General features: G+C 34.1%; 1 protein-coding gene across 1 annotated transcript in view; it reads right to left on the reverse strand.

Moving 5' to 3' along the window:
- The window catches only part of Pten (phosphatase and tensin homolog), a 61057-nt gene that overhangs the window by 35107 nt on the left and 11287 nt on the right, over window positions 1-14663 (reverse strand). Inside the window, exon 2 of the mRNA XM_063239506.1 lies at window positions 587-631. Coding sequence (XP_063095576.1) covers window positions 587-631 — 45 coding nt within the window. The remainder of the gene's footprint in view (window positions 1-586; window positions 632-14663) is intronic.

The following is a 14663-nucleotide window of genomic DNA, read 5'->3' on the forward strand; positions in this document are numbered from 1 at the left end:
CTTAAAGGACCAAGTGGTTAAGTACTTTCTTCCTTCCTTTTTTTCCTTTTTATATTTCTACTCCCAAAGTCCAAAGGAAAGAAAGTTGAAGATAAGATCAACTAGTTCTATCGTGGGCGATCTTTAAATTCCTATACCAGACAAAAAAACTTCTAATTTAAAATTTTATTAACTGTTTTATATACCATTAAAGAATACTCTTAATAGCTTTTTTAATCAACCAATATAAATTACATCCATTCTGTAGCACACCTCTATGGAAGATGGTTCTGGGTTTCAACAGAAGCTTTGCTGTAGATTACACTCAAATTACTGACCGCATGGTTACAGGTTCAAGAAGGCATGCATGCATCCCAAGCTATTCAAAGCAGATCGAGTAACATAAACTTGTGCCAATACTGTTTTACTTCATCACTCCACTTTCCAAATGATCTATCCATCAAATTCCAACTAATTCTTTTAGGAATACAATTCAGTTAAAATATATCTTTAACTTTATTTCACTCTAATATAAAAATAACTTTTGCTCACTAATTATTTTACAAGATATTTATTCACAAGCATACAAATAAGAAAACATACTTACAGATTGTATATCTTGTAATGGTTTTTATGCTTTGAATCCAAAAACCTTAAAACAAAACAAAAATCCACTATTAACAAAAATGATTTAAAACTGTACTTGAAATTACATTAATACAATTAAGAATCAAAAGACAGATTCTATTTTTCTTAATATCAAATACCATTAAGTAAAAATAAATTAATAACTCATATTCTCTCCATAGGTTTACACTAGTAATCATGGTATTCTGATAATTACTACATTACACAGATTTATACAATTTGGAGTAAAACCAGAGCTTTACACAGAATGAGTATTTCCATAATCTTTTGTTTTCAGGCTAACATGAGATTGAATTTTATTAAGTAATTTCTTAGAAAGGGAGCATAAGCTCTTAGCATTAGCATGGCTCATACAGATTTCCAAGAAAGTCACAAGCTTTCTCTATCCCTGAAAATTATGGCATAGTTTTCTTCCCAACTAAAACTTTTTGATATTTAAAAGATACAGATGGTAGCTATTAATTCTGAAGGAGTTCATCAAGCATTTTTACATGTATATTCTCATTCAACCCTCACAAATATGTGAGAAATAGTTTATTCACATTTTACAGAGGAGGGAATCTCTTTTCAAAGAGACTATTGGACTTGTCCAAGATGACACAACTAGTAAAGAGTCAAACTCGAAGACCATTCCTTCTTGACAATTATTTATGAAACTGTTAAACGAACAATAATTACAAGAATCACAAATACACACACATGCACACACAGGCAAACACACACCTTTTTAATCCTCAACACAACATCAGGTAGGGGGAAAGGGTCAGAAAAGTGTAATTTTGAGGAATTATCAGAACAAATAGAAAAGACAATTAGAGGCTTAAAAGAAGAAAATATCCAAAACCAAATAACATAAATTTTAAAACCGAAATGCATATGAATACTGAAATGCATATGAGTACACAGCAAAACTGATGAAAACATGCCCACATAGAAGTACATATACCTTTGTGAAATTTCTAAAGGGACAAAAACAGACAATCTTAGCTGGATGCCTATAAGGAAATAGGTTGCATAAAAAGAATTTGGAATCAAAATGACATTGCCCTTTTTAACAGCAACACTAACAGCTTTTTCAAAAATGGTCGATACATGATTTTAAAGAAAAATTATTTCCAGGCTACAATTCTATATTCTAGACTATAAATCTTAAGTATATAATAAAGATACTTTACAATAAGCATAATCTCCAGTAATTTTGCTTCCCATACATTTTCACGGAGTTCTTGAAAGATGTGCTTCACAAAACAAAAGTGGGAAGATATGAAGTAAGGTGACAAATTCTAAGAACTAAAGAGTTCAAAATGCAAATGTGAAGATTCCCAGGATGATGAGGAAGAAGCATCTAAGCAGACTGCCACACACTAAGATTAAAGAGCAATTCATACAGATTAGGTAAAATGAGAAGGCCCCTGGAGAAAAGAAAACTGACAAAATACCAAATGTGACTAAACATGGAGAGATTTACATCATAAGGGGTATGTATGTGTATCAAAACACGATCAAAAACATAGAAAACTAAACAGTAAAAAAATAAGGAAACTATCATATTTGGGGCAGGGAGTTGCAGAAAAAAGTTACAATCTATTATTCTGCTTAATTGTGAATAGCATTTATGTAGTTATAATCACATAAAAACTAAATATTGGTACAATCAAAATTACAGTATGAAAAGAGATAATAGGTGGAGAAAAAAACTCATAAATTTGAAATGAAAAATTATGTCACACAGTAGTACAAGCAGTACTTAATAAAACTGTCACTAACAGAAGTTACAACTCTTCACATATCGTATTAACACTACTGTAGGGGCTGGGGATTTAGCTCAGCGGCATAAGTGCCTGCCTTGCAAGCAGGCAGTCGTGAGTTCGATCCCTGGTACCAATAAAAATGAAAAAGACCAAAAAAAAAACCACTACTGTAATTAGTTTACGATCCATAACGTACCACCCCTCATATATGCCTTGCTGGGGGTCGGGGTTCTTCTCTCAAAAAGCAAAAGAATATGTAACTCAAGTGGAACAAAGGTTTCACTGAGGTAAAAAGAGTTCATGGATTTGTGTTGCTAAGACAACTGTAAAGGGTCTTACACTGTAAGACAGTAAAGGGTACCAGAAAAGAGATAATGCATAGCAACAGAAGAAAACAAGTTGGATGGATTTCACCTCAGTCTGAACAAAAAAGCAAATAGGTAATACATAAGAAGAAGAAGGAAATTTGCATGGATTTCACCTTAAGTCTTTAACCAAAGGCTGGGGTGTCTTGTGTAGGATATGAAAACATGAGACACTGAGGCAGTACAATAAATACAGGGGAAAGTTGGAATTCTGACACAGACAGAGAGGAAATAATCTCACGAGCATCCCAAATATTCAGCTGAGACCTCAGAAAAGTCATATCTTACAAGTAAGGCCCTGCTAGGCATGGTAGCACACACTTGTAATTCCAGTAATCAGGAGGCTGAGGCAGCAAGATCACTATGAGTTCAAGGTCAGTCTGAACTACATAATGAGTTCAAGGTTGCCCAGAACTGCATAGTGAGACCCTATCTCAAAAAACAAACAAACAAATAAAGGCACTAGGACAAAATAAAAATCTTAAATCTGCCTTTACAAAGAAAATCAAGTTTAACAGTATCAGATCAACCTTTAATTTAAATGCCTACCAAAATGAAAAGGAAACCCCTTAAAGAAAACAACATTTTGATTCCATTCAACATTCAACATCTAACTAAAATTTACTAACAGACAAATAAGACAGACATGACCCATGACCGAAGGGAAAAGAAAAAAAACAATCAATAGAATCAAATTCCAAAATAAACCAATTGTTAGGATCAGCAAATGAATTTAAGGTAGCTATTATAAGTATGTATAAATGATATAAAAAATGATTACACCATGTGAAAAGTTCCAACAAAGATATAGACAATATAACAAAGTATTTGAGAAGAAAATTCTAATGGTATCAACAGAACACAAATTATAGAAGCAAGGTTTATAGATTTTATTTTCTATAACTTCACTTAACATTTATTAAGAGTCTGCTAATTAACAAGCACTACCAACAGGCAATAACAAAACTCCAAGTAGTGACAATAGCCAACAATAAGGGGCTTGAGAAACGCAATAGAAAATGTACTTTTAAGGCATTCCATTTAGAAAACAGCCTACAGCCACCAGACAACTTCAATAACCCTAAAATGTTAATCAATCAAACAAACAAAAAATCAGCATCTGGAAAAGTGAAATAATCATTTGCTGCATTTTCCTCTAGCTCACAATCTGGTAACCACATATTATGGTTTAACCAGTATTTGATCCTTAAAGCCTGAATAACAGCTACTGCTATTACTAACACATGGAACTATGTTCTTTTGAAACATACAAATAACCTAGGCCTTAATTTTACTAACGCAGGCAAGCTCTGATCAATCTGTTAACTATTGCCTCCTGATCACCTTCAGGTTGTTTAATTATCAGCTATAATAACCAAAATAGGAAAAGCAATTAAAGTGGTGAAAAGGTACTTGCAGTTCTTAGCCAGACAGCACCGCTTCCTCCTATATTATCTTAATTTAAATAGAAAAGCTGAAATAAAAGTTTTGTATGATGATACTGAAAAATAGTGATTCTCAGTACTCAAGAAAATCTACTTTCCCAAAGAAATATAAAATTGAAAGAAATAGAAAATGCCTGCCTGGTAAGTGTTCAATCCCTGCAGAAAGGAAGGAAGGAAGGAAGGAAGGAAGGAAGGAAGGAAGGAAGGAAGGAAGGAAGGAAGGAAGGAAAAGAGAGAAAGAGAGAGGAAGGAAAAAAGGAACCAATCATCGGGGAAATCAGATGGATGGTGGGTGCTAAACAAATTTAGAAGGCTATCACAAACTATGAACAAGAAACTGCCAAAAATGCTCCAAAGTAGTTGAACCACTTTGTGCTTTTTATCACATTCCTTGTTAGCCCCGTAAGTTTTACCCATTTCTGGTAAATAAGATACATATCTTACTGTTTCAATCTCCATTTTCCTGATGACTGACTGTAAATAACATTTAATATACCTATCAACCATTTATATATCTTCTTTTGTAAACAGTCAATTCACATCTTTTGCCTTTTTCTTTATGGGGTTATCCTTTCATTATGAAGTTGTAAGCATGTCTTTATATACTGTGGATTCCTGTTCTTTGTTAAGAAATACACTGTAGATATCGTCTCAAATGCTGTCATTTCCCTTTCATTTTCTTCTGTGTTTAAAAGAGCAGCTTCTAGTGGTGTCCACTGTGTCTACTTTTTCTTACACAGTAATTATTTATGTCTGAGAAACACAAACACAAGATTTATTATGGTTAAAAAACTCTAAAAGTCACAATGGCGTTTCCTCTGTTTTTTCTAGAAGTTTTTACAGCTTTACATTATATTTTTACATTTTGGTCTATAATACACTTCAAGTAAATATTTATATATGATAAGAGGTATGAATCAAAGTTCATTTTATTATGTTGTTCTAGCATTTTTTGTTAAAGACTAGCCTGTCCCCACTGAAAAGCTTCAGCACCTTTGTAAAAAAAATGTGAGTTTCTTGGGATTTCTATTTTATGCCATTGGTCTATACTATCGCACAATATTACTCATAAGTATTAAGCTAACAGAAAATATATGTTCACCAGTCTTACTTAGCAATAAAATTAGAGATGACCTTCCATGTCTGTGGTTTTACATCTGCAAACCAACTGCTGATACAAATAAGCTTCTGTGTACGTATTCAATATGTAGACTTTGTCCTTGTCATTATTCCTTAAACAATGCAGTACAGCAACTACATACATAACACTGACATGTCCACAGTGTAACATATTATAAGTACTCTAGAGACAATTTAAGATCTGAGAGGATTGCATAGATTATATGCAAAGATGACACCATTGTGCATAAGGGATTTGAGCATCTGTACATTTTTACAAAGACAGGAGAAACAATGTCATAATTACCAAGAGAATACTGTATTGATATATTCAAGGAAAATTTTTTAAATACTCTGAGAGATAAAAGTCAGATAGTAAAATAACGTACTCTGTATGACTATATGACATTTCAGTGCAGGCAAAACTCATCTACACTACACTGCTGGTGCAACTACTGTGGAAATCAGTGTGAAAAGTCCTCAAAAAACTAGGATTGAAAGTCTCATTTAACCCAGCTATTATCCTTCTGGGTATCTCTTCCCAGAAGAATTAAAACATCACACCACAGCGATACATGTGTACCCATGCAGCATAATTTATAATAGCTAGATCTTGGAGATGTGGTCTTTATATACAATGGAGGACAACTCAGCCATAAAGAGGGATAAACTGGAGATTTTCATAGGTAAATGGATGCAACTTGCGATCATACTCATAAATGAAATAAACGCGATGCACATACGTAAACATGGTATTGTCTTCCTAGTGAGAAGATAAAAGAATAAATAAGATCCAAAATGTTAAATAGATATTGTAAAGTGGGAAAAAACTTCAAAAGGAAAGTGCAACCAGAATCGAGAAACGGAAAAGAAAAATTGCGTGTATGCGTGTGCGCGTGTAAGATTACTACATTACTAATTTCTCTCAGTTCAACGAAAAGAAAGGTTTGTGAAAATACTATTTGGATAATTAAAGGCTAGTATCTTGTACTCTACAGTAACTAATCTAAAGATAACAATATGCATTGTACTAACCACTGTTACCCTCCTATTATCTTGAGGGGTTTTTTTTTTTCCCCTCTTTTAAAAGAAAAACCCCATCTACACTGATGGAAAGCAGATTAAAGACTGCTTAAGAATGATTTTAAATAGGTACAAGGTAAATTTTTATAATAAAACATTCTAAATCTTGATTGTGGTGGTGGTTACAAGGATAGACCAACATACTTCGTGTCAAAACTTACTGAACTTTAAGTGGACAGATTTTATTATATATAAATTAAACTTCAATAAAGTTAATTTTTTAAAAAATATGATTAGCTTTATAAGTATGCAGAATACCTTTTTTAAAAACCTCAAATTTACTTTAATACTAGCAGGCAGCAAAACAGTTTCATAATTTTCTGGATTAAAACTTTTTAGAATAAGAAACACAAGCCAGGCAGGCATGGTGGCATATGTCTAAAATCCCAGCACATGAGAGGATCAGAATCCCTGTGAATTCAAGGCCAACCTGACTAAACAGCAAGACTTTATCTCAAAAAAAAAAGAGAAGAGAGAGAACACCAGTGACTGTCTACAAAAGCACTATCCAACAGCAGTTTCCACAATGATGAAAATTTCCTATAACTCTGATGCCCAATACATACACATAGTCACTGAATAACTGAAATGTAGCTTGTACAAATGATAAGTCAATTAACTATGTTTTAATTTAAATTTAAATATAAAAAGCTTCATAGGGCTAGTAACTACTACTATACTGGATAACAGCTCTAAAAGATATGCACCAATGAAAAAGTCTACTGGAACACAATATACATGCCTACTTGTTAAAGTGAGTAGAATATTTTGGAATAGGGTGTAAAATTGAGAAGGAACAGGGTAAAAGTACAGCAAAAACTAGAAACTTCAAAATTTTTAGCAACATGAAATTTTAAAATAAATTCTTGATGTTTTATCAATTTTCACTTATCGTGTACTAAAAATAAAAGAATTACAACTCTAGCACTATTTCCAATAAGTTTGACTGGAAATGCCAGGAAATGGTGAAAGTGTTCATGTAATTTTAGAGTTCACATGAGACAATGGAATACTTAGCTACAATACAATTTTGAGATATCAAATCTCAAAAGCTACATTTAAATAACAGAGTATGCAGTCATAACAATCTAAGAGACTATAGTGAATTTAACAACTAAAATTTTGTACAAAATATAAATTAATCTAGTTTTTAAAAGGCAAGGAGGAAAAACAAATTTTCTATGAACACCAGTTTAACTAGAGTTCAGATTTAAAGGATACATACAACAGCCAGGGGAAAAGGAAAAAGAAAATTACAGATGATTACAAAACAATAACATATACAAAGAAACATAAAAATTGGGAGGGGGCCTTAAAGAACAATAAAGAAATGAGAATAAATTAGAATTCCTCAAGTTAGACAACTGCATAATGTTAGAAAAGGAAAAAAGCAAGAAGCATCTTCTAATTCAGAAAGTCAGGAGTAGTGGGTATATAATAATGCCTGTGGGTCAAAAACATTATTTCCTAATTTAAGAAAGCTACTTCTTGAAGACTAATAATTACTAAAAGAAAAACCTTTGCTATTCTATCATTACACATATAAACAAAGCATATAATTATCATTAATTCAAAACAAAAAATAACCTATCAATTTCTTTAATCTGTCACTGAATTTTGTAGTCACAAAATTCAAATCACAGAGAAACAAAGTATTATTAAACTGCAGGAAGGGTACAACTAGTGTACTTATCAAGAGTTCATAGAAATTATTAGGGAAAAATATCTAAAAGAAACAAATTGCTATACATGTAAACACACCCACAAAATATGTAAGAATAATAAAACAGCAAAAATTACTTAATCTTGGGGCTGGGGATTTAGCTCAGCAGCATAAGCGCCTGCCTTGCAAGCGTGTAGTTGTGAGGTCAATCCCCAGTACCGATAAAAAACAAAAAGACACACAAAAAATTAATTTCATGACTAAAGAAATTCACTCAAATCATAAGATATCATTTTTTGCCAACAAATTGCAAAAAATTAAACTTCACAATCAATATTCTATTAGCTGTTGTTGGGGAGGTAGAAAAGAAGCATTTGCAAACATGTTAGAAATTGTTTTTGAAGGCAAAAGTTTAAAAGATAGATTCAACTGACATAGCAATTCCATAACCTAAGCGTTTACCTTAATTTTCAATGGCAAAACTTTAAACAAATATCCATCATATAGCACTGTTTATTAAGTTATGGTAATGAAAGGAAATGAACAGTAGCTCTGAAAGAAAACAGGTATTTAGCTGGGTGTGATGGTGCTCACCTATAATGGAGTGGGGCTGGGGGAGTGCTGAGGCAGGAGGATTACAGGTTCCAGCCCAGCTTAAGTCCTCTAGTGAAACCCTGTTTCAAAAATAAAAGGTAAAAAGGGCTCAAGATGTAGCTTGCTGGGAAGGTCCTGGGTGCAATTCCAGGAACCACAAGAAGAAAGACACACACAGAGAAAGGCAAGAGAGACAGAGAGAGAGGCAGAAAGGCAGAGAGAGGCACAGAGAGAGGCGCAGAGAGAGACAGAGAGACAGCACGCACGAGCAAGAAAGGCACAGTACAGGTCTGTAATCTCAGCTAGACAGGAATCCAGGAAGAATGTCTAGTTCAAGACTAGCCTGTGCAATGTAGAGATAAAGTGTAATAGAAGAAACAGAAAAGATACGAGGAAAATCTAAAGTTGGTCTTTAAGAAAAATTCTACCTTCAGAACACAAAAGTTACTCAAGATTACAATCCAGAAAACTCTTTACCCATCCAGAAAACTCCCTCCTAAAAAATTCCTAAGAGTCTTCTTCAGGGGCTGGGGATTTAGCTCAGTGGCATAAGCGCCTGCCTTGCAAGCCCGCGGTCATGAGTTCAATCCCGGGTACTGATTTTAAAAAAAAAAAAAAAAAAAAAAAAAAGCCTTCTACACATACTATAAACTAGTAAAATAGGTTTGCACTTTTCACCTGAAAATTGAGCTTGTATTTTTCCTCTCAGAGACTTCCATCCTCAAGGAAGTGTACCATTAAATGGGCATCACATGGTTGCAGGCAGCTGAGTTACTTAGAAGTATTATAGGCAGTGAGACAGGCCTAGGTCCTCAATGCAGCCAGTGCAGAAGCCCATGTAATTTGCAACTGTGGGAGAGACACCTGCTGTGGGCCAGGCCTCAAGACAAAAGACTCAACAAATATACCCATATCCTGAGGACTGATATTCTAAATAGTTCCCTATTACCCTGAGGAAGCCTGGAGTCACCATCCCATCCCCCTAGGGAAGAGTCACTGCTCCTTAAAAACGCCTGCTTTCTATGTGACTCTAATGTAATCAATTTTACCTGAATCATAAATCTTATTGGCTAACTACAGTTCTGTCCCACCTTATGCCCATCTGCCTTTTGAGCTCCCAGTCTTCTCCCATCTTGAACCCATCTCACCCCATGATTTTGCTCTATAAAAGTCCCTGGAAAAGACGGTGTCTTTGACTACTCACTCGGGACCCCTTCTGTCTGTCTCAGACAGAAGCTTTCTTTCTCCCGATAAATATTCTACTCTTAACCTCTGTTGTTCCTAAAATTCATTATTCGATTTTAGAGAACACGAACTTGCAGAATAGTAGGTTGGGAGTTTCATTCCCCTATATCAATACCTCTAAACTTCAAACATGTCAGTGATTTATACTTTTAATGCAGGTCACTAAATGGGTAGCCTAACAGAGCAGAAATACACATCCTAGATGACCCATTTTGGAGATAACCTCAAGACTACAAATTAACTTCCGGGTGCAGTCCATAATGCACATCCCTCTGAGTGTGTTACTTTTTAAATTCTGCCTAATAAATTTTCTAATGCCTCTCACTGATGCATCCTTCAAATTTACCACCTACCCTCTTGTGGATGAGGGAGCTAGTGTACATATCTGCCATTTGGGGACCTTCACAGACTCCATCCAGTAATAGCAAGACCCAGTCTCAAAATAAAAGGGCCCAAGATGCAGCTCAGTGGTGGAATGCTTTCATCTAGCATGCTGCAGGCCCTGGGTTCAACTTCCCAGTATCACAAAACAAAACTGGTAGACATCCATGACAATATAAAAGTTTCCCAAGATAGACTGATTAGTGTAGAATCATACATAGTACTTCCCATAGCCTTTTTTAAATGGGTAAACAAGTTTTAACTAATTTTTTAATTGTAGGCATCTTTGAGAAAAAGGTCTGGGGATGGAATATAAAGTAGAGGCCATATATCACCTTTAGGTTGTATAGTAATCAAATACCATTCCAATTTTTAAAGAAGTTTAAAGAAAACAAAAGCAGACACTTCTCCCATCTTTCTCTCACAACATGTATAGACCTCCAGTCAGTTAGGCCCTTCTGCTTTGGACAGTGAATCCCACTGAGTGTAGACAAGATACTGGACGAGAGATTCTTCACAGACACCATTTAGAGGAGCTGAAAGTTCATGAGAATGTCACCAGTGCCCAGCCATGACAATAGTATCTGGTACAGCAAATAGATGAACAGCAATGTTTTAGGGAACTGCTTTTGTTGCAGATTCCTGGACTTGTCTTGCTTTCAGGAGCTTCTAGCTATCTTTTAAACTGGGTTCTCAAGCTGTGAACTACTTAACACTTTTCAGAAGTAGTTGTTTCTGATTGTTAGTCCCTTTCTGTTATTCACAACCAAGAACTCAGATGTCTTCTCTTTTTCTTTCTTCTCTACTTTCCTGTAGTTAAGTGAGGGCTGTTGCAATTAGACTTTTTCTTTGTGCTCACCCTCCTTAGTATTTTATTTCTTATCTAGTCCTGTAATCAACAGCAAGACAGGAAAATAAACAATCTATAGTATTTAAAAGAAAACAGTACAACACTTAAGGGAGGGGAATGCATTTTCTCCAAAACTAGAATATTACTTAAGGAAGCATTCACCTCAGCTGCCCCTCCCACTTCCTCCTCTCCTCCCAAGGATTTCTTGCACATAGTTAGCTCATTATATTGTAAGTTTAACACAATAGCAAGAGAAAAAAGCAAGAAGCAGTACTTTCCAACGGGAAATGGGAGATTTTGCCTATAGATATTTGGAAACCAAAGTCTAATAAAAACAGGAAGTGGGAGATTTTGCCAATAGATATTTGGAAACTAGAGTCTAATAAATTAGGCAGATAATAGTAAAGAGGGAATAATCCCAAAACTTGAATAATTTACTGATAGAATTGGGATTCCCGGTCAGGGAACCATATGATAGAATTGTGGCATGGCTGAAAAGATAAGTATGAAATATAAATGACCTTTATTTTAAGAATGCGGAGAGAGACCCCTGACTCACTGGGGTCCGGCATTCTCTCCCGGGGTCTGGCAATCTCTCCGTTGTACGCGTGGAGTGGGGGCATACCCGTAGCTTAGGTTTGGGGTGGAGACTAAGGGGCATTAGTGATGCGCAGGTAGCCCATTGGTATTCATTTTGCGCCACAAATAAATTCCTAGGGGCGGGGAAGATAGAGCTCCTTGGTTCTGCCTCCAAAGCTTTACTAGCTATAGTGTCCTGGCCTAGGGGAAGATTATTTCATTTATATTATACATATCATTTTAATAGAAAGATATACATATATATGGTAAAACAGCTTCAAAAATAAGGAATAAACATATTCCCTCCAAAAAACAGAAGCTAAAGAAATGCATTACCTTTAGACCTGCCCTGCAAGAAATGCTAATAGGCATCCATGTAGAAATGAAGGGCACTACATAATACAGTCCTTTCTCCTCATCCTTGGGGGATACATCCTTTCCCTAGTGGATGCCTGAAACTACATCTGTATGTATTTAATATGTATGTATGTATTTAATTATGTATGTAATACCAAACTACATCTGTATGTATTTATATATGTTTTGCTACATATACATATCTGTGATCAAGTTTAATTTATAAATTAGGCACAAAGGTTAATAATAAAATAGTACTACAATATCCTACAACAAAGTTATATAAATGTGGTATCTCTCCAGAAGGAATAAAAAATATTTTGATCATACCTAAGCACAAATCAAAAAAATACCCAGAAAGCAAAATCCCAGCTAAGGAGAGCTATTATAACATGAAGCCATATTAAGAAATAAACATCTCTGGGAAATTCGTAACCAATTATCAAAGCAAAATTATTACAGTTTCTAGTTTGTAACTACTTATGTTTTCAACATGATTTAAGACACTAATGCATTAAAAAAACCAAGTATTAGTCTTTGTAGACACAGAACATCTAATTTTGTGAAAACAAAAGCTAAAAGGAAGCAGAGATGGAGCTACACAGAAGCTTAGTTTTTATGTTACTAAAGGCAAACTTAAAACTGAAATTAAGAGTATTATAACTTCAAAATGTTTAATGTAATCCCCACAGCAAAGAAAATAGCTATAGAATGCAAACAAAAGGAAATGACAAGGAAATTCAAATATTTCATTACAAAATATCAACTCAATACTAAAGACAATGAAGTAGAAAATGAGAAACAAAGTTGCAAAGCATTAGAGAAAAGAAACTGAAAAATAGCAAACATTAATTCACTCCATATCAATAATTACAATGCTTTAAGTATAAATGGATTAAATTCTGCAATCAAAAGACTGGCAGAATGCATATGAAAATCAAACTGAACTGTGTGCTTTTCACAGCAGTCTTATTGCAATTCCAAAGAAACTAGCAACTTGAAGCAGAAAGGATAGAAAAAGGATTTTCTATGAAAACAATCACCACAAAAGAATCATAATAGCTGTTTAGCATTAAACAAAATTTTAAAAGTTGTGAAACAAAAAAGGACATTAAGTGTCAGTACAGTAAGATGTAGCAATCAAACATTTAGACACCTAGTGACAGACCATCCAGGCAGGCACTTATGCCACTGAGCTAAATTGCTGGCCCAGACCATCCAAACATAGAAAGCAAAACTACTGAAGGGAAATAGTTCTAAAATAATCATTGAACTCTTCAATACCCAACTCTACATTCTAACAGAATGAAGATATGGAAACAAAAGTTTGGAACAGCAGTATAAACCACCTATACTTCTCAAGTGCACACAACACATTTTCCAAAATAAACTGTATTAGGACACAATTCTCAACCGATTTTTAAAAATATACAATAAAGTATATTCTAGCACAGTAGAATGACACTAGAAATCAGTAACAGAAGAAAAAGTAGGAAATTCACAAATTTGTGAAAATCAAACACACTCTTAAATCACAAGGGAATTACAAATAAAAAACAAAAAATCCAACATACCAAAAACCATGGGATATAAGCAAACGAGAGAAATTTACAGTTCTATACATTTACATTAAAAAAGAACAATGATGTGTGCACCTGTAGTCCCAGGTGTTCAGCAGGCTGAGGCAAAAGAAACACTATGAACTGAAACATCTATGAACTATAAGCCAAATAAACCTTTAACTCTGGGTTTCGGGTATTTTGTCTCAGCAAGGAGAAAAATAAACAAGATATTGATGCAAAAAATTGGTTCTCTGAAGATTAACAAAATTCAAAAACTTTATTTAGCTAAAATGACTAAGAAAAAATGATGTAAAGCACTAAGATCTAAAATAAAAACTAGGACATTACTACCTATTCTACAGTTTTGTTTTGTTTTTTTAATAATTTAAAGAACATCAGTTTTTTCTACTTTTCCCCAAAACTGAGCAGGTGAAAATACTTCCTAACATATCCTATGGTGCCAACATTGCCCAATCCTAAAAACGTTCCCTAAGAGTGTTCTGTGTTCAAGGTGAAATTTTGGAAAGTGATAAGATCATGGGGCACTAATCTCATCAAAAGACACATTGAGGAAGTTCATAGCTGCAGGTACTGTTACAAGGTGGGGCTAGAGGGAGATGCTACATATCCTTTATGAATACTGTTCCAAGATCAATATAACATTAACAAACTGAATTCCACAGCACATTAAAAAAAGTATACATTAAAAAGATTATTCCTGAAATGCAGAAATAGTTCAAACAAAAATTAATATAACATAAAAAAGGAAAAGAAATTAAATATTCATCTCAATTGATACAGAAAAGGCATTTTCGAAAGTTCAACTGTTCATGATCAACATTCAACAAACTACAAACAAGTGAAATTATCCAATATAATTAAGGACTATACATGAAAAACTCATAATGACACATAAACAGTAAAAGACTGAAAGCTTTTCCTCTAAGGTAAAAGCAAACTAGAATGTGTACTTTCACCACTTCTACTTAAAAGTATTGAATGTTCAACACAGAACAATTAAGAAAATAATGTCATCCCAAAT

This window comes from Cavia porcellus, unplaced genomic scaffold (assembly GCF_034190915.1).
Source record: "Cavia porcellus strain 051 isolate PalLab524CR breed Dunkin Hartley unplaced genomic scaffold, mCavPor4.1 scaffold_28, whole genome shotgun sequence".
Classification (NCBI taxonomy): domain Eukaryota; kingdom Metazoa; phylum Chordata; class Mammalia; order Rodentia; family Caviidae; genus Cavia; species Cavia porcellus.